Here is a 27,868-nt window from a genome sequence, read left to right on the forward strand (position 1 = left end):
TGGGCACAAGTTGCAATTCTAAGAAGCAGAAGTAGGTTAAATGGACACACTTTTGGTTAGTTTTAGCTAATAGTTGGTGGTGAGCCTATGGCCTGACTGCTGGTGATTATTACTCTACTAATTTACATGTTAAGGTATTACTAATAGAGAAAATTGGTGTTCCAGGTACATTAAAGCACAAAATGATACAAGGGCATCTTCTGCAATCTGAGTGGATGTGGCAGGCAGATTGGTCAACAAGGGTGAGCCTTTTTAATAGACAGAAGCAGTGGTGGGATTCAACTATTGTAACAACCAGTTCACTGAGCGTGCGCTTTGCACACTCTCCGCACCGCACACAGTGCATTTGAAAACAGCTCTAAAACTTACTTTCTACTGCAGCCCCTGTGAGTAAAACAGTTGAGGGCAGCAATCCGCTCTGCCGCACCTACCAGCTGGTCTTCAAACACAGGAAATATAGAACAAACTAGCGCAGGGGCAGGTGGGCGGGCCGAACTGATCGCCCGAACGGGGCTGAACCGGCTGAATCCCACCCCGGACAGAAGGGATAAACTTGAGGAATAGAGTCTAAAGAAGATTTATAACCTGAATAAGCATCTAGGGAGACAAGATCCTCCCCAGTTGTCACAACGATAAAGGAGGGAGAGAAGAAGGCCATTCAGACTTCCAATATTCTGGTACTATAACCTTTTTTTAAAAAAAATAGCCCGCTATGTGCCGCAGAACTTTAGAAGTGTTATACCTGCAAGGAGGTAGGGGAAAATGACTTAATGGTTACAACGCCATCCCGAGTTCCCTCCCAGAAAGAAGAAATAATTATTTCCTCATTTAGATTACATTAGGGGTGGGCTTCAAAAATTTAACCGAGGGGTTCTCTTACCAGTTGGTGGGTGGGCATGGCCTAGTCAGCCTCCTGCACCATTGTGGGAGGGCTTTCCTGCCCTCCCTGTGTTCCGGAGGCTTTTGTCAAGCCTCCGGGAGGGAGAAAATGGCCTCCCCAGGCTCCGGAGGCCAGAAACAGGCCTTTTTCCACACTTCCTGAACTTCTGGTTGGCCCGGTTTTATCCCTCCCTGAGCCTCCATGCACGCTCTGCACTTACTGCATCCAAAACGGGCTGCATGGGGACTCTTGGGAGGTGTGGGAGGGGCCCACCAGGTGTGGGATTTGGGTGTTCGCCGAACTGTAGAAAATCTTGTACCCCTGGATTACATGTGTTTGAAAATCCATGTCATAACAGGGCCATTTGGTTGTTAGCTTTGTTTGTTGCTGCTTTTGCTGCTGTTGTAAACAGCTGCTGGCCTGGAATGTATTCCTGAAATATTTCTCAGCTATTAAAGAAAAAGGAAATAAATGCTGAATGTAATTATTTTGGATTAACAGCTGGTGGGGACCCAAAAAAAATGAACAAAAAAAATGAACACACAAAAACCTGATCAAAGGGAACTTACAGGACTGCGGAAATCTGTCATGCTTGGGATTTTCTTGCAATTGCTCAAGTGCCCACTTGGCCTAAAGCTATGAACTCAAGTAAAAAGGATGTCACTCTGCATTCCTTTTTACGAAACTATCTCTGTGATCTACCTGTCTAATCGCAGAGCATCCCTGAAGCATTGTGGTTTCTAGCATCAGAAAACACTTTATAGGATACACAGGGATGAGTGGGAGGAAGGTCTTATTTGTTTATTGAATACCAAATTTGAGTAAGTTTATATTTCGTACAGGGACGCGGTGGCTCAGTGGCTAAGACGCTGAGCTTGTTGATCAGAAAGGTCAGCAGTTTGGTGGTTCGAATCCCTAGTGCCGCATAACGGAGTGAGCTCCTGTTACTTGTCCCAGCTTCTGCCAACCTATCAGTTCAAAAGCATGTAAAAATGCAAGTAGAAAAATAGGGACCACCTTTGGTGAGAAGGTAATAGCGTTCCATGCAACTCCATGCACGGAGATGTCTTCGGACAGCGCTGTCTCTTCAGCTTTGAAACGGAGATGAGCACCGCCCCCTAGAGTCAGCAACGACTAGCACATATGTGCGAGGGGAACCTTTACCTTTATATTTCGTACTATACATCATTCATATACCGTGAATGCAAATTTATCACCAATGATTATACTTATTTATTGCTTTAAAAATGCTTTGAATTTTGTTCATCTGTGGATCACAAGGGTAACTAAAATTTGACTGTTTACTGCTAAATCCCAACATTATAGCAGAATTTGATACAGATAATCTTATGCATTTAATATATATTATTTTAACAAGGAAAGGAAGCATTCCTCTAATGGAATACTTCATAAACTCGTTGGAGTGTAAAATTACCTCTTCCTATTTTTTTAAACTATCATGTTCCCATGCCAGTTTTAAAGAAAAAGAAGGGAATCATACAAGCGATATAATTTTTTTTCCAAATGATAAAAGAAAAGATAGATTAGCTGAAAGAGAACAAAACATCAAATTAATCAATCAATAATCCCATTATTTTATTCCTAGCAATTAACAAAGCAGCAAAATGTCATTTGAGCAGTGGAATGAAGATAAGCAATGTGATCTTCTTCCTGTCCTTTTTTCAATCAGAGGCATTTTAGATCAAAGTGCTAAGAAAATAGATGACCCAATACATGTTGGAAAGATAAGGAAAATACCATTGTATTTTCCTTATCTCACAAAGCCCCTAATCTGAGAAGAGAGGGGCCTATAATAGGATATTTTGGAAGATCTAACATCTATTGCCAAATTGTCCCAAAGGTGCTTTTTCCTTTGGCAACTGAACTTCATTTTTCCTTGAAGACATTTTCCTTCTCATCCAATAAGCTTTTTCAGTTCTGACTGAATAGTAGAGGATGGAAGGATTAATATTCCTTGACTGTTCATCAAAGAGTTCAACATCCTGCACCATTCAGTCACAACTGAGGAAGCTTCTTGGATGAAAAGCGAAACATTTTCAAGGAAAAACACAGTTCAATTACCTTTGGGACAACCATTGCTGCTTTCGCAACAAACTATTTTTGTGTTAAATTTAAGTTTTACTGACAAAGAAGTAAAGGAGGACTAGAATAGATGTATTTCAAGCTATTTAGATCTCATCAACTAGCCATACCCTGGGTTACTTGCATATTAGGTAGATGCATTAGCCTTTAAGCCACGGGCTCTCCTCCTTTTGTCGTCTATACCAGGGGAGAGATTAAGTGTTTTGGTCAGGGCAACCTAACCTACCCAATTATGGGACATACTGCTTCCATTTTTGCCTTTCAGACCAATCCAGGAGCTTTCACTGTTCTTGCTATTGTTTGCAATTGTTATAAAGTGCCCAAATACAACAGAATCTTGCAAATCTGAAAGAGCTTCCCTTATTCTGCCTTTGCTTTCCAGAGAGGTAGTGAAGATGCTTTCTGAGATGCTTTCTCTAATCCCATCATTCCTTTGGACTCAGATTTTGTTTAGCAAACCATTGTCTACACTGCAGATTTTCCTCCCACAGCTGTCTAGCAAGCAGTGTCATTGCTTACTTTCTGTTTATTTCAGTGAATTGAAGCAGTACCATAGCAACTTGCATTGGGTAGGTTGGTACCTATGGTGCTAGCAGGTCAGTTTGACATTGTCATCTAAAGTTATTATTTTTCATGTTATCCCTGTGAATGTGATTCTACTTAGAGAGCTCCAGTTTCATCAACAGTGGTTCTTCACTGTATCCAAGCAACATGAAAGCAATATTTAAAAAGGGCAGCAAAGATTTACGGTGCCTAAAGTGGATATTTCTCCCTTGCTAAACCGGGTTAATTGCATCGGAGTTAGTAATGAATCACTGACATTAAGAGAGGAATACTTCAGAAACCAGTTTGGGGGGGTCATAGCAAGAAAGCTCCAGGACTCGTATGTTTAATTAAAAAACAATTAAAATCAGAAATATCTTTCTTTAGATGACGATGATCATTTGTTTGATTTCATTTCATTATTTCATTTTATTTATTTTGAACATTCCTTCAGTAAGTACAGTAACTTTTTCAGCCACCATATTCATTAGATAGGGCAATTTAGGATAATTCTCAGCTGCCCCTTCACATGCTTCATTATCTAGGTATCTGATACCAGAAAAGAACTGACTGATCCTATAATAAATTCATCATGAGATTCATTGTTTTTGTTGTTAGTTGCAAAGTCATGTCCAACCCATGGTGATCCCATGGACAAGGTTCCTCCAGGCCTTCCTGTCCTCTACCATCCTCTGGAGTCTGTTTAAGTTCATGCCTACTGCTTCGGTGACTCCACCCAGCCACCTCATTCTCTGTTGTCCCCTTCTTCTTTTGCCCTCAATCATTCCCAGTATTAGACTCTTCTTCAGTGAATCCTTCCTTCTCATTAAGTGGCCAAAGTATTTGAGTTTCATCCTCAGGATCTGGCTTTCTAAAGAGCAGTCAGGATTGATCTCTAGGACTGACCGGTTTGATTGCCTTGTAGTCCAAAGGACTCACAGGAATCTTCTCCAGCACCAGAGTTCAAAGGCCTCAATTCTTTGGCGCTCAGCCTTTCTTATGGTCCAACTTTCACAGCCACCCATTGCAACTGGAAAAAACATAGCCTTGACTATAGGCACTTTTGTTGGCAGGGTGATGTCTCTGCTTTTTAGTATGCTGTCTAATTTTGTCATAGCTTTCCTCCTCAGGAGCAAGAGTCTTTTAATTTGTTGGCTGCAAGCACCACCTGCAGTGATCTTGGAGCCCAGGAAAATAAAATCTGTCACTACCTCCATTTCTTCCCCATCTATTTGCCAGGAATTGAGAGGACCGGATGCCATGATCTTAGTTTTCTTAATGTTGATTTTCAAGCTAACTTTTGCACTGTCCTTCTTCACCCACATCAAAAGGCTTTTTAGTTCCTCTTCACTTTCTGCTTTGTGAGGTTCATAGATTCACTTTCTGAGATTCATAGGAACTCATATAATCTTGCATTCCTACCTTTCTAATTTGGTACAAACCTCAGCAGTGGAGTAACTCCTATGTTCTCAGCTAGGCTGTGTACATACAGATGCAGGTAAAGGAAGTCTTGGGAACAAGCCATCAGTAACCAGTCATGTGAAAATGATTGGTGTGTCACTAGCGTTGCTCTTAGAAGCTGTATCGTTCAAAAAATATATTTCAGAATTAACACAAGTTACATGAGCCACAAATATATCCAGTAGCTTTACTTCCAATTCAGCGCAGGAGTAAAAATGACTGTTATCAACCCAAGCATTGTCTGGTTTGTAATATCAACTGGGGGATTTTCATCAAATGATCATGCTTTTCCTTTCGATCTCATGCACAATGACTCCCTGGTGGTAGCAGATATGTGTGAGCGCTAGCAAAATGCAATGGAAATAAAGATTTAGTTGGTAGCGCTCCTACTTTTTACCCTATTTAACTGGAAAATCGTGATTCCTGATGAATGACAATATGTCTCCTTTATGCTAGTTCCGCTTTGCTGATCCCAAGTGGTTATGGAAGAAAGCCTGTGTCCCAAATTCCAATTTTCTACTACTCTGAAATACCATTATCTCCACATGAAATGGCAATATAATAATGTAGAAATGCGGAATGCAGGAATTCAAATGTTCTCTGTGCAGGAGATGATATTCAGATGATTGAGTCCTATCTTGAACAGCTTTTCTTTACTTCTTCTAGGGTAATAGAGTTGCAGCTCTGGTGGGGGGGCGGGGGAAACCTTAAAAGTTCATCTATTTCAGATAATAATACTGAGATCAGTCCTAAAAATTCCTATAAGCAACTAGAAGTCTCTGCCTGTCTGCACCAATAATACATCTGCGTTATAATTTAATGAAGGTGACTCGTATACCTTGAATTTAAATTCCAAGTATCGCCTCCGTTAGCATTCATTGGTATGAACTCGGACTGCAAAAATCTAAAGGTCCTCGATAATACATAATGTAGCAGGTAAGTCAACAACGGTACCTCTGTAGCCTCAAAACAAATTAGTCAGGATTGCAGGGATGGTCAACATACAAGTCTCAACTGCTTTTTTTGATCTCTTTCCTTCCCTCCTCATGCTACTGAGATTCACACCAATGTCTATCTTTTTGCCTTTTGATGATCCCGTAATCTCTTGCATTGGGATGGAGTCAGGGCAACTGAATGAGCTGAGTGTTTAGCGGCCGGATGCTCTTCCTGTTGCCAATGCAGAGTTTGTACTAGATATTTTCACATTGTGCCCAGAGAGAGAAATACCTGACGCTACCTAGGATCGAACTCACAGCCTCCTGACTGAGGCGAGAGAGCTCCACTTCAATTAAAATTGTTCTGCGCATGCACAGAATTAAAAAAACAAGATGGCGATGGCAGTGGCCAGGGAACCAGTTCCGGGGCATGGAAGGCCTGGGTTGCTGCCAGTGACCCAGGCCACCATACCACTACCAGTTCAGCCGAACCGGTCCAACCTGGTAGGAGCCACCTCTGCATTAAATGCAAACCTTGTTAATTTTTCTTCTTTGAAGTTATCCTACCTATTCTTAACCTTATTATCTTGAATTTTTCCATCTTTAAATCAAAGATGGAAAAAAATCAAGATAACAAGGTTAAGGAACAGATGGGATAACTTTGAAGAAAAAGAAAAACGTCGGAAAATCATTGGCTGAAAATTATAGCAAATAAATGAAATCATATTTTTCTTTTCTCCTTATCTAAGATATAGGGACGTGGTAGCTCTGTGGCTAAGACACTGATCTTGTCAATCAAAAAGTTTGGCAGTTCAGGTTCCTAGCACCGCATAACAGCGTGAGCTCCCATTACTTGTCCCAGCTTCTGCCAACCTAGCAGTTCGAAAGCACATAAAAAATGCAAGTAGAAAAATAGGAACCACCTTTGGTGGAAAGGTAACAGCATTCAGTGCACCTTTGGCATTTAGTCATGCCGGCCACATGAACACGGAGACATCTTCGGACAGTGTTGGCTCTTCGGCTTTGAAATGGAGATGAGCACCGCCCCCTAGAGCCGGAAACGACTAGCACATATGTGCGAGGGGAACCTTTACTTATCTAAGATATCTAATGTATTTATAATATTCCAAGTAGAAAGATAGTAGCATTTGCTAAAAGAAAGAAGAATGTTCATTTTCTATCTGAACCCTGAAACTACATTTACCACGAAGCGATAACAGCGTCAGAAACCAGGCAGAAATAGAATTAACTGATATTTCCATTTTCCACACTTGCTGATCAAGCTGATCTACTCATCAATTTTAAGTTTATGCTTTTCTATATATTGATTTCTTCCTGCTCATGACTGCTACGAAAAAAATATATGGGCCGCTCTGAATTAACATATTCTATACCTAAGATAATAAGTAAGGCTGAAACCTTAAATATCTTCTGGAAGAAAAGTAGTTTGAGGATCTAAACCAGGGCTGCCAAACTCGATTTCATTGAGGGCCATATCATATTCATTGTGTTTGATCTCGGGAGGTCAGGGGGGCAGGGCCATCTTGACATCAATCATGTCAAGGGCACCTTTGGTGGCCTGAGCGTTCTGACAGCAAAAACAGGCTCCTGAGCTCCATTTTCGGCTGTGACAGCTTCCTGAAACCCTCTGCCAGCAAAAACGGAGCTCAGGAGGATCATCTACAGCCCTCCCGAGCTCCGTTTTTGGCTGCAGTGGCATCCTGCAATCCTCTACCAGCAAAAATGGAGCTTGGGGAGGGCCGCCCACAGCCCTCACAAGCTCTGTTTTTGCTGGCAGAAGTATTGTGGGCAGGTCCTTTGTAGTTTCCAGGGTGGAGCCATGGGCCAGGTCTAAGCACCCCATAGGCTGGATCTGGCTCCCAGGCCTTGAGTTTGACACCCCTGATCTAAACCATATCAAAGAACATGATTGAGGAACTGTAAGAATTTGATGCATAATCAACCTTTTCTCTAACAAAACAGCTTATATGAAGATCCTCCTTTGTTTTATCTCAGCAATGCTGTAAGGCAAGCTGTCCCAAGGAAAAAAAATAATGGTTATCCCACAGATAACCAGGCAATTATGTCTCTGAAATTTTAGTCCAACACCATGAGCAATATATCACACTAGCAATATGTATTAAATGGAAATATTCCAAGGCTGAAAATGATAGAACAAATTGAGCAGTGGGGAAACTGGACATCCTACAAGAGCCCTGGCGGCACAGTGGTTAGAATACAGTACTGCAGGCTACCTGGCGGCACAGTGGTTAGAATACAGTACTGCAGGCTACTGCCGGCTGCCAGCAGTTCGACAGTTCAATTCTCCCCAGCTCAAGATTGACTCAGCCGTCCATCTTTCCGAGGTCGGTAAAATGAGGACCCAGATTGTTGGGGGCAATAGGCTGATTCTGTAAACCGTTTAGAGAGGGCAGTAAAGTACTGTATATATAAGTCTAAGTGCTCCTGCTTCTACTATTTATACTGCTATAAGTTGCTATTGCTATTGCTACTACTATTTGGATACCTGGTCTCTCCTAACCTTGTATTCATGCAAATACAAATCATTTTACATTTCAGTCAGGGAATTTCACAGCTTTGAGGGAATGGTTGTGAATCAATACTCTAGATTTAGAAAGCAGCCATAAAAGTCAAAGATCTAGAGAACAGGTGAAAGAAAGAAGAAGAAGGATAGCATACACACATACTTGCTTTCTTCTGAACTCTACAGATTAATGGCATAAAATACAGTCCTGTTGACAAACCATTCAATATCAATGTCTGAGAGTTTGAAGCTAGCAAAATAGCCCAATATTATCACATTGGATTGCTTCCTAAGGTTTATCTTCCGCTCTAAAGCCATGAGCAACTTCACCCCCTTATACATACGTACCCTTTGGTTGTTTATTCAAGAAAACATGAAATATGCTTTTGGGGTAAAGGTGGGTTCAAATCATACATCAAAAGGCAAAAACGCCTCTGGTGCATCTCAGAACCTGGCTGGTACATTTCAGTAATTCCTACAAGTAAACAGATTTTGAAAATATCATCTATAACATCAAACAGTAATCTAATGATGATAGGGCCTAATTTAATATTCTGCCCGGATTTTCTTTTTTATAATTCCCCTTTGATTTGCCTAGCCCGAGAAGCCTGCTCTGTAAATAGTTGTTGTTCATTTTGTAAGTTGTTACATATTTATCCCATGTCGGCATTACACATTTAATGAATTTTCCTCGGCTTTCCTTTAGCGATAGTGTCATTGGTTGGAGTATTAAAGAAAATGCACGGTGCAACCACCTTCTTCAGACAGCTAGAGAAAAGGCAGTGTGCAAAGGAATCAATCCGACACAACTGATAAAATAATTTATTTATTTATTTTATGAAATAGCAGATATACATGTAGAGATGTAGGGGCTGCCACAAAGAACGGGAGGTCAACTTATTCTCCAAAACACTGAAGGGCAGGACAAGAAACAATGATTGGGAACTAATGAAACAAACAAGCAACCTGGAATTAAGGAGAAATTGAGGACAATGAACCAGTGCCTCCAGAAATAGTGGGTGCTCCATCACTGGATTTTCTTTTTTTTAGGAAGAGACTAGACAGTCACTTATCTGAAATAATATAGGTCATGATGACAAATGTTCTTCTGCTCAAGTGCCAAAAGGGTGCCCGTGCATGCCCTCACTCATAATGCAATGCCCTCCCCATGGCGCATGCATGCACAACCCCACTGTGCTCCCCCCCTCCTCCCGTTGCATGCATGCAGGCCTCATTGAAGCCTCTGGACTTCCTGAAGCCTGGGAAGGGTGAAAAATGGCCCAACAGGCCTACTGGAAGTTCGTAAACGTTGGGCCGTTTTTCGCTCTCCCTAGGCTTCAGGAGGCCTTCCTGAAGCCTGGGGAGAGCGACAACAGCCTCCTCTGTCCTCCGGAAGGCCGAAAATCACCTGGCCAGTGTGCGCATGTGTGCTGGAGCTGACATAGGGCGATGCCTTGCGTGCCCTCAGATATCACTCTTTTGCGTGCCATAGATTTGCCATTACAGATATAGGTTGTCCTGCTTGAGCACACAGCTAGATTAGAGGAGTTCCAAGGTCCTTTCTACCTCATTCATTCTAAAGGTATAACTGGTAAATAGTAGGTGTAAATATGAGAGAGGTTTGGGGTGGTCCAGGTTAATATGATAACTTCCAATTTTTCAGCTACTTTTAGGTAGGAGAACTATTTTATTTTTTTTTACTAAAAGGGGAAACTGCATGTTTTGAGAATATATTGCAACTGTTGTTTTTTAATTAACAATTTGCTCCCTTCCCCCTCTGTACTATCTTGTTCAACCTATTATGATCCTGTGAGCCATCCAGAGTCCTTTAGTAATTACACTAGCACTTATATACCGCTTCACGGTGGTTTATAACCCTCTCTAAGCAGTTTGCAGAGTCAGCCTATTGCCCCCCAACAATCTGGCTCCTCATTTTACCGACCTTGGAAGGATGGAAGGCTGAGTCAACTTTGAGCCAGTGAAAATCGAACTGCTGGCAGTCGACAGAATTAGCCTACAATACTGCATTCTAAGCACTGAGCCACCACAGCTCTTAGATACCGTATTTTTCCGTCTATAAGATGCCTCCATGTATAGAAACCCCTACACTCATTTTTCTTACCCAAAATTTACTAATTGGTATTTTAAGCAATCGGAAGTTTTGCTCGTGATGCTAGTTTGCAGAGATAAGGTATCGGCAGTTTGGCAAAGGTGGTTCTTCTCTCGTGCCCCCCCCCCATGATAAGATGAGACGTATCAGACAATCTAGACAAAGAGTGTCTCTCCCATAAAAAATATGGTGAGACGTAATTTACACAATTAAATTTGACTGGATTGGTCAAATCAGTGTGTGGCCAACCTTTTTGTCCTTGCGTGCTGAAAGTGTATGCACGCAACAGCATACACATGCGAGCCCACAACCATAATGCAATGAGCGCACACACACACACATGTGCCCCGCCCCTGCACATGTGTGCATGACCCCCCTGTGTTCCCCCTGCACATGTGCATGTTACCCTCGTGCAGTTGTGTGTGTCTCCCACATGCGGCCTTCCACAAACACATGCCTGGTTTAGTTTGGTTTATTGGATTTATATGCCACCCTTCTCCCAAGGACTCAGGGCGGCGTACAACATTTAAAAAAAACACATATTACAAAAGTTAAAAAGAATTAAATAGAATATCCCAAACAAACCCAATTAAAATTAACAATAATATATTTTTTAAAAAAAATTGATTAAAATTAACAATGATCAATAATTTATTTTGTTTTGTTCAGGCCAGGCTGGCTTGCTGGAAAAGCCAACTTTTTAGGGCACGTCGGAAGGACCGGAGGTTATGCGAAGCTCCGGCGGCAGCTCATTCCAGAGGGAAGGCGCTCCCACAGAAGGGTGGGAGAGACCCAAAAATCAGCTGGCCAGCAGGAGGCGTGCATGCGCAGTGGAGTTGAGCTGGGGCAGGGGCTCATGTGCCCACAGAGAGGGCTTTATGTGCCACCTGTGGCCCAGATGCCATAAGTTTGCTGTCACGGGGCTAGATGTTAGATTTCCTAGACATCCAGTGATTATTTGGTTATGGAACTGGGGACTGTTGGCTGATCAATCAGGACCAGCAGCTGCAGGATTACTGGAAGAAAAGTTGTTTATTTGTTGCAAATATAGAAAGGTTGAATAAAAATAAAGTCCAACAGGAAGAAGATACCCGAAAAGAATGCACCAGTTCTGGAAAGAACTACATCCAGAATCAAGAAATAACAGAACAGAGACTAGCAGATCGACATCAATTTATAATGTGAAATAAAGTATTCACAAACGCAGAAGCAAAGAGATGGAAGACTTGCTAGAAGTAGCTTATAGAGGCAAACCTCGGGGAGTCAGCAATGGAGGAAGCCAACATAGTTCTTGAATCATCTTTAATATCAAACTCTTCAGAAAAAGCAAAGGCTCTCTAAAAATGAAGAATGGAGACAAAGAACAATTGAACATCTAGAAAAGCACAAAATCATCAGAATAAGGTTCCCTGCATGGAAGCTTGTTCTTTATTTTTAAAAGAAAAAAGAAAACTTTTAAAAAAACTTTTAAGATAAAAAGTAACAAAAACTAATAGGTAGTAAGCAAGGAAAAAATAAATCAAGTGAAAAGCAAAAAGTATGAGAAAGGAAACAAAGTTTAAAAAATAGAAAACTATTTTCAGGCTTCTGTTATTTGTCACAGCAGTTATAGGTAAGGTAAAGGTAAAGGTTCCCCTCGCACATATGTGCTACTCATTCCTGACTCTAGGGGCGATGCTCATCCATGGTCCATGGCCAGCCTGACTAAACGCCGAAGGCGCATGGAATCTGTTACCTTCCCACCAAAGGTGGTTCCTATTTTTCTACTTGCATTTTTACATGCTTTCAAACTGCTAGGTTGGCAGAGTAACTGGGACAAGTAACGGGATCTCACTCCATTATGCAGTGCTAGGGATTCACACTACCGACCTTTCTGACCGACAAGCTTAGCATCTTAGCCAGAGACACCCTAAAAAGTCTTTTTAAAGTTTTTTTAAAAGGCTTTAAAAAGTCATAAGTACAAATATATTTTAACTTCTCTCTCTAAAGATACATCATATTACCCTTCTTTCAATAATCTATCCTGTCGAATCACCAAAATCATAACACCACCTATTCCCTTTTTTCATTTTTACACAAAAAAGTCCGTAAGAAAAATAACATATGGTACGTTAATATTTTTTTCAGAAGTTTTACCTTTTCATCCAGAAACTACCATTCCAACCTACGAGGAAACACCAATTTTTATATAAAAATTCCAAAAGTTTATACATACTTTTTCTTATAAAATGTTGATTTATTTCATTGGGAGCATACATTTCTAATAGCAAATTCTTAACTCCCTGTAAATTAAGTTTCACCCCAACATACTGTATCTGCCAAAATCAGTATGAGTTTTGAACAGGAGGCTTAAATACAAAACAGCTCCATTTTTTCCCTTTCAAATTTACTGAAAAAAATTCCTTAGTTTCCATCCATTGCTTCTTGTCCTGCCTTCAGGTGATTTGTAGAATAGATTGAATCCCTCTTCTTTGTGGCAGCCCTTAGATATTGGAACACTTTGATGCAGCCCAACAGAATTTAGTTGAAAACAAGCTCTTTCCACTTGAGTAAAAAGGAAACTGTTCAAACAGCGGAGGGATAAAAGATCACCTCGTAATCGATATGATTCTGGAAAACTGCAAGAGAAGGAAAACCAACTTGAATGTAGCATGGATGGATTACAAAAAGGCATTCAATTCCTTAGCACGTGATTCAGTGATCAAGTACCTAGAAATAAAAAGACTGAATAAAATCGGGCCATGGTTATCAAACATCAAGAAATCTTCTAGGCTACCGCACCTCCTTTTTGTGGACAATTTGAAACTGCATAGAAAAACACCCTCTGAAATAGAATTCCTGCTCAACAGTATCCCCTATATACAGCCAAGACATTGCAATGGTGTTTGGACTGGACAAAATGCGCTCATTCTCACTATCAACTTGGGGGGAGATAGCGAGAACTGAAGGAATCAAGATGCCTTATGGAAATAACATCAAGGGTCTGGATGAAGAGGATCCCTTCAAATACCTAAGCATCCCTCAAGCTGACAGCATCAAGTACACTGAGGACAAGAAGGTTTGCCTGAAAGCATGAACAGTTGGGAAGCACAAAACAGACAAAGTAATACAAAATGAAAAAAAGCTAAATGCTCTGGGATTGTTGAAATCAAACAGACAGACATCTGCTAAATAACAGACCAAACATAACAACTGTCAATAAGAAAGACAGAATAGTTTAGATTGTAGTAGTTGCAATAGCTGGTGACAGAGATAGAAGAGACAGAACCAGAGAAAATCATGAACTGTGGTGGCCAGAGCACTCTTTCAGCGAAAACAGGTTCGTGAGCTCCATTTTCGGCTGCAATGGCTTCCTGGAACCCTCTGCCAACAAAAATGGAGCTTGAGTGGGCTGCAGAAGCAGAGGTGGGTGCTACCAGTTTGGATCGATTCAGACAAGTAGGTAGTAACTCAGCTGCCCACATACTTGAACTGGTTCTATTGTTGGCAATGCCATCTTGATTTTTGGTTCTGTGCATGCACAGAACAATCTCCATTGCAGAAATGTAATTTTTTTCCATTTTCTAATGTTCTGTGCATGGGCAGGCCTTTTTGGGTATAAATGCTCACATGCGCAGAGCACATGTTTGGTGTGCACGTGAGCAAAGCAAGTACAGGCACTCAAAAATTTTTGTGCACCGAACCAGCAGTAATGCTGGTAGCAACCCACCCCTGCACAGATGGTCCTCCCAAGATCTGTTTTTGTTGGCAGATGCACCATGGACCAGTCCTTTGCTGTTTCCAGGGTGGCCCCGTGGGACAGACCTAAGCACTTCAGGGGCCGGATCCAGTCCCTGGGCCATGAGATTTACATCCTTGTTATAGTCTATATCTAAACTACCTAGATGGAACATTATTTCCCATACAGTGCACTTCGATGTTCATTTATTTAAAATATGAGGTTTCTGTTTATTATTTATCGGTCTTCTCTATGTATTTTACAGTGATGTTATAAAACAATATCAAGGAATAAAAGGAAGTCATGAAAACTTGCTTAGACATACAACCTGTCAGACCTGTAAGCCATCTTTTGCATTGGGACTTCTGGCCTGCCACATTTAATGCTGTGGGAAAATGGGAGGGGGAATTATATGGAGTATGGGAGATATATAGTCATTATAACATCCCTTTCTCAGAGAGCCAAGGGCATCTTGCCTTGCACCTGGAGCAGGGGTGAAATCCAGCAGGTTCTGACAGGTTCTGGAGAACTGGTAGCGGATGTTTTAAGTAGTTTGGAGAACCAGTAACAGAAATTTTGAGTAGTTCAGAGAACCAGTAGCAGACATTTTGAGTAGTTCAGAGAACCAGTAGCAGACATTTTGAGTAGTTCAGAGAACCAGTAGCAGAAATTTTGAGTAGTTCAGAGAACCAGTAGCAGAAATTTTGAGTAGTTCAGAGAACCGGTAGCAGAAATTTTGAGCAGTTTGGAGAACTGGCAAATGCCACCCCAGAGTGGGGTAGAAATGGAGATTTTGCAGTATCCTTCCCCTGCCACGCCCACCAAGCCACACCCACAGAACCAGTAGTAAAAAAAATTTGAATTTCACCACTGACTTAAAGGGGTATGACTGGGAGGCATCTCCAGTTGGGATGGTGTCTGATTGGACCATGTGATGGACATGTGGGTGCTGAGCAGGGGCTTGGACTTTCACTTGGGTGGGGAAAACCTGGAAGCTTTCAAATTCGGGGTTTCCCAGATGTGCCAATATGATATCTCTAATAAAATAGAACTTTGAGGAACTTCAAGCCTCAGAGTCTTCTTTCATTGGGGGTGTTCCTTGGAACTCTGAAACAACCATTAGGACTAGCAGAGAGAATATAGTTGACAGAATTGATGCCACTTCCATTAACATTTGCGTTGATCATCCCAAGTAGTAGACGCCATGAAGATTGTAACAGCTTGGGGGGCTGATGTAATTGAGTTGTTTAGAACTTTGTCTAATAGTACCTTGGACTTTGAACCTGGTTTAATCGCAAAAAGGCATCTCATGTGTATATTTTAATATAGTTGACAGGCCAGTTAATAACCTGGCCATTGTATTCGGCATTAAATGTAACTTCTGAATCAGTATCAAGGACAATTCCCCATAGAGCACTTATCATTGCATGAATTGTGCTAGTTTAACTCTTCCTTTACAGTTGGCCACTTAGGTTTAATGAAACAAGGTGGCCTATAAATGAAACAGGTTTATGGCTGAGATATGGCTGCTGTAAACCAGAGGTCTTCAGACTTGCATAGCAGGCTGGAGAATTCTGGGAGTTGAAGTCCACAAGTCTTAAAGTTGCCAAGTTTAGGGACTCCTGCTATAAACCTTCCCATTCTTTCAAATAGCCTATAAAGGGTATTACTGCTTCTGTTCATAACTAGGTGGTGGTTTTTTTCCCCAAAACATTCAAAGCAAAGTTGGGTCATATGTTTTCTTTTCTGGTTTCAGGTCAAATATGGAAATTACGCCTTTGTTTGGGATGCCGCCGTTTTGGAATACGTTGCTCTAAATGATCCAGATTGTTCCTTCTACACCGTTGGGAATACTATTGCAGATCGAGGATACGGAATTGCTCTTCAACATGGAAGCCCCTACAGAGACGTCTTCTCACAAAGGTAATGTGGTTAGAAGAATACCAAAGTTGTCTTGAGACTTTTGGTTTTGCTTATGCAGAAAATATATCACCTTATTTATACATGAATGCACTGGGACATAATTACAATGCACCCAATAAGAACCATAAAGCTGAGGATAGTTTATATTGTAGTTGACCATAAAGCAGTTCCACAGAATTGTGCTGATTTTGATTGAGGGGTAAGGATGGGTATTGTCAATATTTTTGCTAAAATTAAAAAAGAATGCTTGAATGTGCTCGGAAGATAATGATAAAGAGCTGGAGCGCATAGTAAAGGGACAGCTGTTGCAGTAGAGAAGATTATGACAATGGTTCTCAACCTGTGGTCCACAGACCTTGGGGGACCGCCACGTCATCGCAGAGGACCAGACAAAGCTTGAAGAAATGTTATGATTTAAATCTTATGTTAAGTTTTGTGGGGGGTTCCCTGGCCATGATCCCCAGCTACAAAATGAATTTAAAGAGAGTTTGTGGTGAAGAAAAGGTTGAGAACACTGGATTGTGAGGTAATTTTTTTTTTAAAAGAGGCAGAGTTTTGATTGTACCATCATGAAAGGCATCTTTCTTTTTTGGACCATACTCTGCAAATACTGAAGGTCTTATGAGTGCTCAAATAGTTTGACTAATTGCCTTACTGTATGATTTATGGTACCAACATAGGTAACTTTGAAAGATGAATCTTGCCTCATCCAGATCTCAATATTGTAACTGTGGATATCAGCAATGAGAGGGAGGGAGAGAGGGGGAGAGAGGGGGGAGGGAGAGAGGGAGGGGGGAGGGAGGAGGAGAGAGAGAGAGAGAGAGAGAGAGAGAGATCTCGGGCGGGTCCCAGTTCTATTTTAAAAAGTGGTTCAAAATTATAAAATCATGTAAATATGCTTTCTGGAAAAAAGAAAGAAAAAAGTTATATCAAGGGCTAGTGTTTATATAGGATGATTGCAAAAGAGGGCATATCAATTGTAAATATAGGTTTTAGAGGTTTCTTCAGGAATGAATGTAGGTTTCTGTGTATAAAAAAAATTGTCTATGTATTGGCATAATACTGTATGTGAAGGGACAAAATATAGTTTATTACTTCTCTGCAATCTGTACAAAGACTTTACACAGTTGCATAAATTGAATTTATAGACCTTGCTTTAGAATTTAGAGCAGGGAGTTGGACTAGAAGACCTCCAAGGTCCCTTCCAACTCTGCTATTCTACTCTACTCTACTCTACTCTACTCTACTCTACTCTACTCTACTCTACTCTACTCTACTCTACTCTACTCTACTCTACTCTATTATTCTAATACTGTATATGGTTGATATTGTGCTGTCAAAATAGTTAGTGCTACTGTTGTATTACTGGAAGCCAACACATCTATAACCACAGAGGATATCAATAAAGATGGCATCATGTCTGTTGCTAATTTTCGGGAGTACTAGAAAAACATGTAAGAGACTAATTTCTAGTGAGTTTGGATTGCAGGACTGATCTATGGAACATTAGTCAGATTCTACCGTAAAGTGACATATATAACAGAAGATTGTAATCTGGAGAACAGTCCTTTCAAAACTAGGGAATATGGAACTACGTAATTAATTCTTGTTGCGTTGCTTATATTTTCTAAATTTACATCATAAATATTCTTATCATTTTAATTGGGACAGTGTATATATGGTTATGCTTAGTCCTTTTGTGTATTGCTTTTGTATGGTTCTTACTTGCAATAAATAAACAACAGCAAATTGGAAAGATGAGTTGGCACAAAAACAGCAGAACGAAACCTGAACATCTGGAAGTTCAAACCATAGCTTTATCTCCCGTAGAGGTGTAAATCATGCTCTTGGACAAATTTTGCATTGTCTCATGTCTCTTTCCAAACTGCCCTTAGAAATATGCATATATTATAATATTAGCATATATTCTGCAACAGCGCTTCAGCGTGAGGTCTCGTGCTGAGCAGCCATCATTTTTTATTATATTAAGATTGTAGTCCGTGTTACAAGTCACTGCATAGCACAGGCTGGCTTTATAGGTCTTGTTATTGTGTTGAATGTTTAGGGTTTTCTCAGACTATTCTGTTAAGCAAGGAAGTATTTTATATGACTTTATTAACATTGTTGTCTGCAGAAGTGGATTAAAAAAACAGCAAAAGGTATTTCTTGTCCTGCAGCTGAGCCATATTTATTAAGTTTATCACTTTTGGCCTGTTTAACAGCCCTTTGTTTTCATGTGATTTATATCTGCAAAAATATACAGAAAGCAAGATCATGTTCTTACCTGTTTATATTGTATTGTATTGTATTACATTACATTGCATTACATTGTATTATATTATATTACATTACATTAGTCAAGTGTTCCAAGTATTGCACCCATGGAAAGTAGAACAGAACTGCGGCTTTCACCTAATTAAAAGATAAAAGTTTCCCCTTTCCCCCAAGTCACTGGTCATGCTGTCCAATCAAGGTGCTGGCCTGTTGCTTGGTTATTTCACTCCTCCTCTTGCCAGCCACCTGTGAAAATGTCCTTGGTTCCCAAAGGAAAACTTTATTTGCTACAAAACCCCATCTAGCTATTTATTGGCTACAAAATCCCATCTAGCTATTTCCCCCTCCTCCTGTTGCCTCTCTCTCTCTCTCTCTCTCTCTCTCTCTCTCTCTCTCTCTCTCTCTCTCTCTCTCTCTCTCTCTCTCTCTCTCTCTCTCTCTCTCTCTCTGTGTGTGTGTCTGTGTGTGTGTCCCCTCCCTATATTATCTACTTTGGTCCTTTCTTCTTCATGTCTAGCTGAACTGTATTTATTGAAGAAAAATGCAGTGATCTATACTAGAGTTTTCTTATTATAATTCAGGCTGTACATATTCACAATTTTATCTGATCTAAAATTAGCTTTTTAGTGGCAAACACTCTAGCCCATGGGTGTCAAACTTGTAGCCCATGTGCTGGATGCATCAAGTGCTGACCATGCCTACCCCCAGTTTAGCAAAGGGGGGGGTCACAATACTTCACATGACAACAACCTGATGCCGTGAGTTTGACACCCCTGCTCTAGCCAAATGCACAAATATTGATAGATGCTAGAGGGTGAAGAATTAAAGAGAATCCCATTGGAATATTTACATATGGTATATATTACTGTGCAAGTATATGGATAAGTAGCATCTTCAAAGCATATAGCATTTTTATAGTCAAAGGACATGCATCATGGATTTCCATTCACCATTCATATTTTTTCCTATAATTTCGCCATGAATGCACTCTTCATAAAATGCACATGTACTATTTCTATACGTTTGGAGATCGATGTAGGATGCATATTTTCATCTGGAAAAAAAATGGATTTGCATCCAGGTACATTAGTGTAGTGGCTTGCTCAATATTGGGATGAATCCCTAGATGAGCAGATGTTTGAGAGAACTCTAGCGCTAGAAGAGACTGAAGATGAGAGTTATTAACATAATGAGAAAATAATTAGATGATCAGTATTGAAAACTGAGCCTTGAGAGACCAGGGGGCCATAGTTGCAGAAAGGGCCGGTACGAATGTTGCTGATTTTAAAGTGGAAAGCAGTTTTTAGCAAGCAGATGCATCAATGGGAAGCATTCATGTGAGAGAGGGTTTTCATAGCTCCCTTGGCACAGTTTCCCATGACTGCTCTCATGTGGGTTTTTCAAATCATCCTTTGCCTCTCTGATGAGGGAAGCTGAATCGCTGCCTCTGAATTCTAAATAGCAGCAAAAATAATTTTTTCCCCTCAGTGGAATTAGCAAACATTCACTCCAATACTTCAAATTCTTCCGTGTGAAGGAGATCTGTTTAAAATGCATCCGTGAGTCATGCCTCCCCTCTTGCTTAGGATAAGAGGAGGAAAGACGTTCTTTCTTTGATACGAAATACTGGGGAATACTGGGAGTCCATCATCTTCTAATATTGGACATCCCTATGTGACCATGACATAGGACGGTGATGGCAAACTATTGGCATGCGTGCCACCTGTGGCATGTGGAGCCATATGTGAGGGCACGTGAAGTGTTGCCCTATGTCAACTCCAGCATGATATGTGTGCTGGCCAGCTGATTTTCAGTCTTCTGGAAGGCGGGAGGAGGGCGTTTTCACCCTCCCCAGGCTTCAGGAAAGCCTTCAAAGCCCGTGGATGGCGAAAAACGGGCCCAATGGGCAAACCAGAAGTTTGGAAATGAACTTCCGGTTTGCCTGGAAGGACCATTTTTTGCCCTTCTCAGGCTGCAGAGGCTTTCCTGAAGCCTGGGGAGGGCAGAAAATGGACCCAACAGCCCAACCAGAAGTTCAGAAATGATCTGTTTCCAGGGGGAAGCGTTTTAGCCCTCCCCAGGCTTCAGGAAAGCCTCTGGAGCTTGGGGTGGGTGAAAACTCCCCCCTGTGCAGGGCGGAGGCCGCACGCATTCGCAGGTGGGTGGGGCGCATTGAATTGTGGATGTGGGAATGCATGCAAGTGCACAATTTTGGCATGCCTTTACAAGAAGGTTTGCCATCACTGATATAGGATCTTGAATTGTGGACAAAACTTAGACTAAGAAAGAGATCTTTCTTTCTGACATGGGTGGAAGTTAAATCCAAAACCTGAAGGTTGAATGGCTGAGGAATTCAAGAAGGGTCAAGGTAACACAAAATCTGGATGAGAATATCCAAAAAGGAAGCAAACCAAACTAAAGAAAGCAGACAGACAGGAACGTGGAGCTAGATCAGTGATGGGCACCTGAAATTTTACAGCAACATATTTTCAAGGGTGGACTGGTGGGGGTTCGCAGGGATTCAGGAGGACCTCTAGCTAAGATTCTGTTCAATTTGGAGGGCAAAAATGGGCCTACCGGAAGTTCAAGAAGGCAGGAAATGGGCCTCCAGGCCTCCAGATTTCTGGCCTCCGGAGCCTGGGGAGGCCATTTTCGCCCTTCTGGAGGCTCGAGAAAAGCCCCCGAAGCCCGGGAGGCAAAAATGCCCCCGCTATGGTGCAGGAGACTGACTAGGCCACGCCCACTCAGCAACTAGGCAGAGAACCCCTTGCTAAAAATTTTGAAGCCCACCCCTGCATATTTTATGTCATGTCATGTCTCGTTATGTCATGTCACATTTTGTTATGTTACTGCAGGTTCATAGAGCCTCCTAGGAGACATGAGAAGGTTAAAAGCATTTTCCCACAATGACCTTGGATCAAACAGTGCCTGTTTTTGACAACACAGATAGCAATAGCACTTAGACGTATGAATCACCCCATGGTTGTATATTTACAGCATTTTCTGAGCAGTTGACAATATCAGCCTATTTCTCTCAACAATCTGGGTCCTTATTTTACCAAGAAGGATGGAAGGCTGAATCAACTTTAAACCAGTCAGGCTCAAACACCTGGCTATTGGCAGAGTTGACCTGAAATATTGCATTCTAACCATTGCTCCGCCACCGCCATCTTCTCCAGAATAGTACAATCACTAAATAAACAGCTGTCTGTATGTAGTATTGCGTATCAACACCAACTCTCCTTTAGCTATGTCTAGTACACTCTGGGCCCATAACCAGTGTTAGGTAAGCTCCCCGTTGGGAGAGCAAGTACGTTCAGAGAAGTGTTGTGAGTAGGCTTCTACTTTCGTGGAAATAGAGGTATCAGAGTCCATCAAACAGTCCAAGTTATACACGGATAAGACAGTCAGTCATCAACGTCTTTCAGTTAAGGGATAATCCAAATAACATAGTCCAGTATCATATAATCAGTTCAGTACACAAAGTTTGCTAGCAGTTGCAAAACTTACAATAGCTCACGGCACTCAGATCAGATCAGCCCAGCATCTAACGAACAGAGATCTAACAGTCGTTCTGGCTCCCTCTTATGGCCGATTGAGGAAAATAGCAACCAATCACATTTTACAGTATGCTTTAAAGAAACGGGTACAACATTGTTATATGGTTCATATATTGCCAACCCAACCGTTAGATTATATTCCTAACAGCTCTTACCACATATGGCAAATTCCAAAAACAGAAATTAACGAATTATAATTTGCAAAAATGTATTTAATGGAATGGGCAAAATGACAATGAAATATTTTCTTCCCACAATGTTGCTGACACAGTTTTAATTCATAAACTACCCAAAAGAATTAATTTGCCTTCTGTTGGGCTTTAAATGTTTTATTGTTTGCGGACTCTACTTACAGCACTTGGCAGAAATAAGATTGGGTGACTGAGTACGGGATTGCAGCCTTAATTTTAATAGGATCAGATAACTCTGGAGCTAAAATGCCATTTTACCCAGCATCATTATCTTAATTTAATTTGGGGATGTCTTTATGTTCATATACTATCCCAGCTAGAGAGGTTATGGTTTACTTTCTTCTCCAAGGGAGAACAGCAGCATCTTTTTGTTTGAAGATTACTTAAACTTCATTAGGCCATTTGTAAATTCCATTAAGATAATAGAAAGAGATGTGAAACTGGAGGTAATCATTAATAAAACAAATTACACGGGGAAATACTTTGCTTGGACAAATTTCGAGGTGGATTTTACAAACCGTTGGCATTTCAGGGTAAGAAACACATTAAGCCTAATACAAATTAGCCTAACTGTTCGATTGGGGGAAGAGAAGAGAAATGCCGGAAGGGTTTTGTGACTCATTTGGAAAGTCTTAAAGAGATCAGAATAATTCACTGAGCTGGTGTTTGCCATTAACTTTTCTCTAAAGGGACCCCTTTGCATCTTCTGCCTCTGTGCACAGTTTAATGAATAACATGGAAGCACATTCTGAGTATCTGTACATGCTTGCTTCTTGTTTTTCTTCAGGATCATGATATACAGCTAGCTTAGTAGCAAACATGGAATATACATATTGCCCACCTGAGCAAGTGCATTATTCTTTTCTACTCTTACTCCTCCTTTCTTTAATGGACATGCTTTTTCTCCTTTTCTTTCTCACAGATTTCTCTCCCTCATAATTGACTCATTATATGCCAAACAGTCTTTCTCTACCACATACTCTCCAATATTTCTAGCCACTAAAGCCAGGCTCTTAAAATTTGGAAAGTTATATTATCTCCCATAAATCTGGTTTGGAAAAACTGGTATAATTTTCAACAATGTGTTTCTCAAAGCAAGCAATAGGTAAAAAAATTATGATCCAGCTGTCAGACATACTCTGGTAAACATTTCTAGAATTATTAAATCCTACTGTTTGCTTATACAATGCCAGATTGATCAAGTGATTAAGTCATAGATGATAAGATATATGGATGGATGGATGGATGGATGGATGGATGGATGGATGGATGGATGGATGGATGGATGGACGGACGGACATGGATAGATAGAAAAACAAACAGACAGGTAAGAAAGATGGAGACATGAAGAGAAATGTACAGATGTGTGTGTGTGTCTGTGTGTGTGTGTGTTGTATTTGTGCTGATAAATAAATAAAGGGAGACTAGTATAGATCTATTTCAAGCTATTTAGCTCTCATCAGCTAGCCATACCCTTACTGGGATTCGAACCTGGGCTGTATTACATATTAGGCAAATGTGTTAACCACTAAGCCACAGGCTCTCCTCCTTTAGCTTGACACTAATTACATATATGTATATATGTATGTGTATGTACACGTATGTAGACATACATACATACATACATACATACATACATACATACATACATACATACATACATACATACATACATACATACATACATATATATATATATATATATATATATATATATATATATATATATATATATATATATTCTGTCACAACCTCTGGTATGCCCAAATATGGGAGGAAGCATACTGCTTCCTTTCTCTGTCTATCGGCTCATCACAAGAGACCATCACGACAGAAAGCCATAATTTTTACTGTTGCCTTTGTTACATTTGTGTTGCATTTGTGCTGATAAATAAATAAAGGGAGACTAGTATAGATCTATTTCAAGCTATTTAGCTCTCATCAGCTTCGATTCCCAGTAAGGGTATGGCTAGCTGATGAGAGCTAAATAGCTTGAAATAGATCTATACTAGTCTCCCTTTATTTATTTATCAGCACAAATGCAACACACACACACACACACACATATACAGTATGTAACAATATGTGGAGATAGTGCGTTTCGTTATGATCCAACCAGATGGGACTTCCTATCCAGTATATAGTATTCACATGGGGAGAATGGATTCCAGATATTCTGGAATTCTTGTTTTCCTAAACCCTTTGAGCACTATTAAGGATGTCTAGAAAAATAATGTTTTGGATCATCCAGTGCAGGTTAGACCCCTTCCTGTAAAGTTAAGTGCCAGATTTTTTAACTGGTTTTACAATAGGGCGAGGAACAAGAGCAATTATGATGATGAATGCTTATCATCGAGAAAGCCATTAATATTAAAAAGAAATAGGTGTTTGTGGCAACAATGTAAACTCTGCAGTCTTTAGGAAAGGCTATTTGAAGACTGTGTTTAGCAATGGGGGAGGGATCATTGGATTGACAGAAACTGATAAATGAGTGTCCGCCTTAATTTCTCTTTCCTATATCATGAAATCTTCCTTATTATTTACAACTTTGGCATTTCAATCTCCAGTTACAAGCAGCCTAACTTGCCTGCATTGGTCAGATTGAACTTTGCTATAAAGCCATCCATTTTTTTATAACTACCATATTATGGGACTATCCACAAAGTATAATTGATATTATTTAGTCATTATTGCATTGTATCCGAGCACTATTTTATTCTTGGTTCCCGATTATGAAAATAACACTGAACCATCTTTTATTTTTATGTCACAAATAGTAAGATCTTTTGTCTGCAAGTTTCCTTTCCTGCTTAAGGACATCAGCAATTAACATTTGGAAGTCTCTAATCTAGCTGCACCCCGAACAACATTAGTATTTCAAAAAAATCTTAACTCTTCCTTAAGTATGTTGAATGCCATCTGACATGAGAGGCCCATTATCCAGTACCATGTCATCAATTGCTTTATATTATCTATCCGTGTAGCTTTCTTAGAAAGTTAGAATATTTTGGACATGTGATGCAACACCTAGAAAAATACGCCATACTTCACTTAATCCTCCAGGGAAAGTTAGAAGGCAAACGAAGTCCAGGCAGAAGAAGAACATCATGGCTTCAAAATCTAAGGGACTGGTTTGGCCAAAACTCAACAGCACTTTTTCATGCATCTGTTGATAAAAATAGGATCGCCAACATGATCGCCAATGTCCGATGATGAATATGGCAGAAAAAGAAGAAGTGGTTGTTTTCTTACTAAAATACAAAGGTGGTTTATCACTGCCAACAGAGTATGAAATCATGCCTTTTTAGAGTCATCCACCTTGATCATCTTCCTGTATGGCTATGACTTGTTATAGGTGCCTCTTACTTTAGCTAGGCAACTGGGATAACCCTCATTCATTGGACATGCACAGATAGCATTCTTCATTCGTTCCTTCAGACCACCATAACAACAGAGCATGGTCATAGAAGGATTTGGAGATAGGCTGCAGGGCTTGAAAGGGATATTAGAAAGTATAGATATCCATCAGCAGTGATCTCATGTGGTTCCATCAGCCTGATTGGGACCGAATGTCATTTTGCTCTCAATTTCCTTTCTGTCTCTTGCAGAGACCATTATTACATCGGCAGAATACCGCACATGTAATGAGAGTTCATCTCAAGAATCTGAACACTGCGTTTATATTGTCAGCCATGGACTGCAGCCATTATCTCTGAGCTGCAGCTAGTTTGATCTGCCTTTGAGTGGTGTGGTGGTCCAGAGGTGGCGCTCTCACATCACAATCAGGAGGCTGTGAGTTCGATCCTAGGTAGAGGCAGATATTCCTCTCTCTGGGCACGATGAGAATTTATCTGCTGAATATAACTCCGCATTGGCAATGGGAAGTGCAGCCGGCCAGTAAGCACTCAGCTCCATTCAATTGACCAGACTCCACCCCACAAGGGATTATGAGTCATTAAAAGATGATGATTCAGGTTACTGTCTTTGGCAGGGTACCAGATGATGCCCAACACTTACCATTCCACATATAGAAAAGAGCTGGATTTGCAAGCAATTCAAAACATGCAGACTTCTTGTGCTGTTCCCAGTTTGTTCTAAACCTACCTACCCCAGGACATTGTTACTTTTGAAGGCTAAATTGGATTGTTATTATTTTTGACTTATCTGAAACCAGAACAAAATGTTGGCATATCAAATGCGGGCGGCAAAAAATAATAATAATAAACCCCATGCAAGGAAGACTTTGCCGCCATCTAGTGTTCATGCAGATTTTTGCATCCCCTTATAGTAAATATTCCTAGCATACCTAAGGACTTTTTTTTTTTTTTTTGCTTCTGGGAAATCCATTGTCCTTCTGTTTCTTCTCGCTGTTGATTCGCTGTGCTTTCCAATTTTTCAACTTCACGTTCTTGAAGCTCTTTGCTTATCAAATCCCAAAAACTAACTACACCAGGGGAGAATATAGACAACCTTATTAATGAATCCAATCTTCTTGTCAGCAGCTGCAGGGATATGCTGCCATGGTAGCCTTCCAATACCACAACAAATAGACAGATTTTGTACATGGCCAGACAGATGCCTATAACATCTAGCAAAAAATGGGAACAGAAGTACACTAGCAATATTTTTTTTTAACCACAATTGCATAGGAAATAAAGAAATGTTGGGTATCCAACAGTGGTGGGTTCCGGATCCTGGTGCAACCAGTACAGTGCAACGGGGCCGGGCGTCCACCTCATGCATGTGCACAGCACGCACGCAGCACACACATGCGTACTTACCACCCGCAATGCTCCAGCTGCTCGGCGGAGCATCACGCAGACGCCGTATGCTCCATGAGCGTAAGCCCCAATCGGCTCAAATACAGGTAAGGAGGACTGGTGGGCCCTCCTGAGCACTGTACCGAAACGGTACCTGGTGCTCCCAGCAGGCTTGCCCGTACCGGGGCGTACTGGTTTGCCCGTACCGGGGCGTACTGGTTGTTTCACTCCACTGGTACTCAAGCAGTTGAGTCCGGGTTTAAATTCTCTTGACTGATTATCTGGAAGCAGAACTGATTACAGGTATTCCCGTAATCAGTTCATTGAGTAACTGGTCAACGTTACAGCAGCACTGAAAAAAATTGACTGATGACCATTTTTCACACTTATGACCTTTGTAGCATCCCCATGATCATGTGATCAAAACTCAGATGCCTGGCAACCATTGCTGTGCTCCAAAATCACCTTTTGCAGGCTTTTGACAAGCAATACCAATGCGGGGATCCAATTTCACTTTACAACCATGTTACTAAATTATCAACTGCAGCGATTCGCTTGACGATGGTGGTGTAGGGCCATGATGGCGAACCTATGGCCCGCATGCCAGAGGTGGCATGCAGAGCTCTCTCTGTGGGCATGCACGCCATCCCAGCTGCTCTTCCGGGTTCCATTGTGCGCATACGCTTAGTTTCCTGGGTCCTCGCATCCATCTCCCCAGACATTTGCCTCACTCTGTATAAAGGCTCAATTAATTTAAGGATTTGGAAAATATGAGGAAATATTTGCATCCCGTTTGTTTCTTCTCTGCATTTCAGTGCCCATGGAGAAAACTTTAAAAGGTTACCATAGCTCTTATTTATCTCTT

General features: G+C 40.9%; 1 protein-coding gene across 1 annotated transcript in view; it reads left to right on the forward strand.

Moving 5' to 3' along the window:
* GRID2 (glutamate ionotropic receptor delta type subunit 2) overlaps positions 1-27,868 on the forward strand; it is a 1,117,957-nt gene that overhangs the window by 990,100 nt on the left and 99,989 nt on the right. Inside the window, exon 14 of the mRNA XM_087724106.1 lies at positions 16,052-16,218. Within this exon, the coding sequence (XP_087580232.1) occupies positions 16,052-16,218 (167 nt within the window). The remainder of the gene's footprint in view (positions 1-16,051; positions 16,219-27,868) is intronic.

This window comes from Thamnophis sirtalis, unplaced genomic scaffold (assembly GCF_051295495.1).
Source record: "Thamnophis sirtalis isolate CommonGarterSnake01/CBP01778 unplaced genomic scaffold, rThaSir2_p1.2 scaffold_10, whole genome shotgun sequence".
NCBI lineage: Eukaryota > Metazoa > Chordata > Lepidosauria > Squamata > Natricidae > Thamnophis > Thamnophis sirtalis.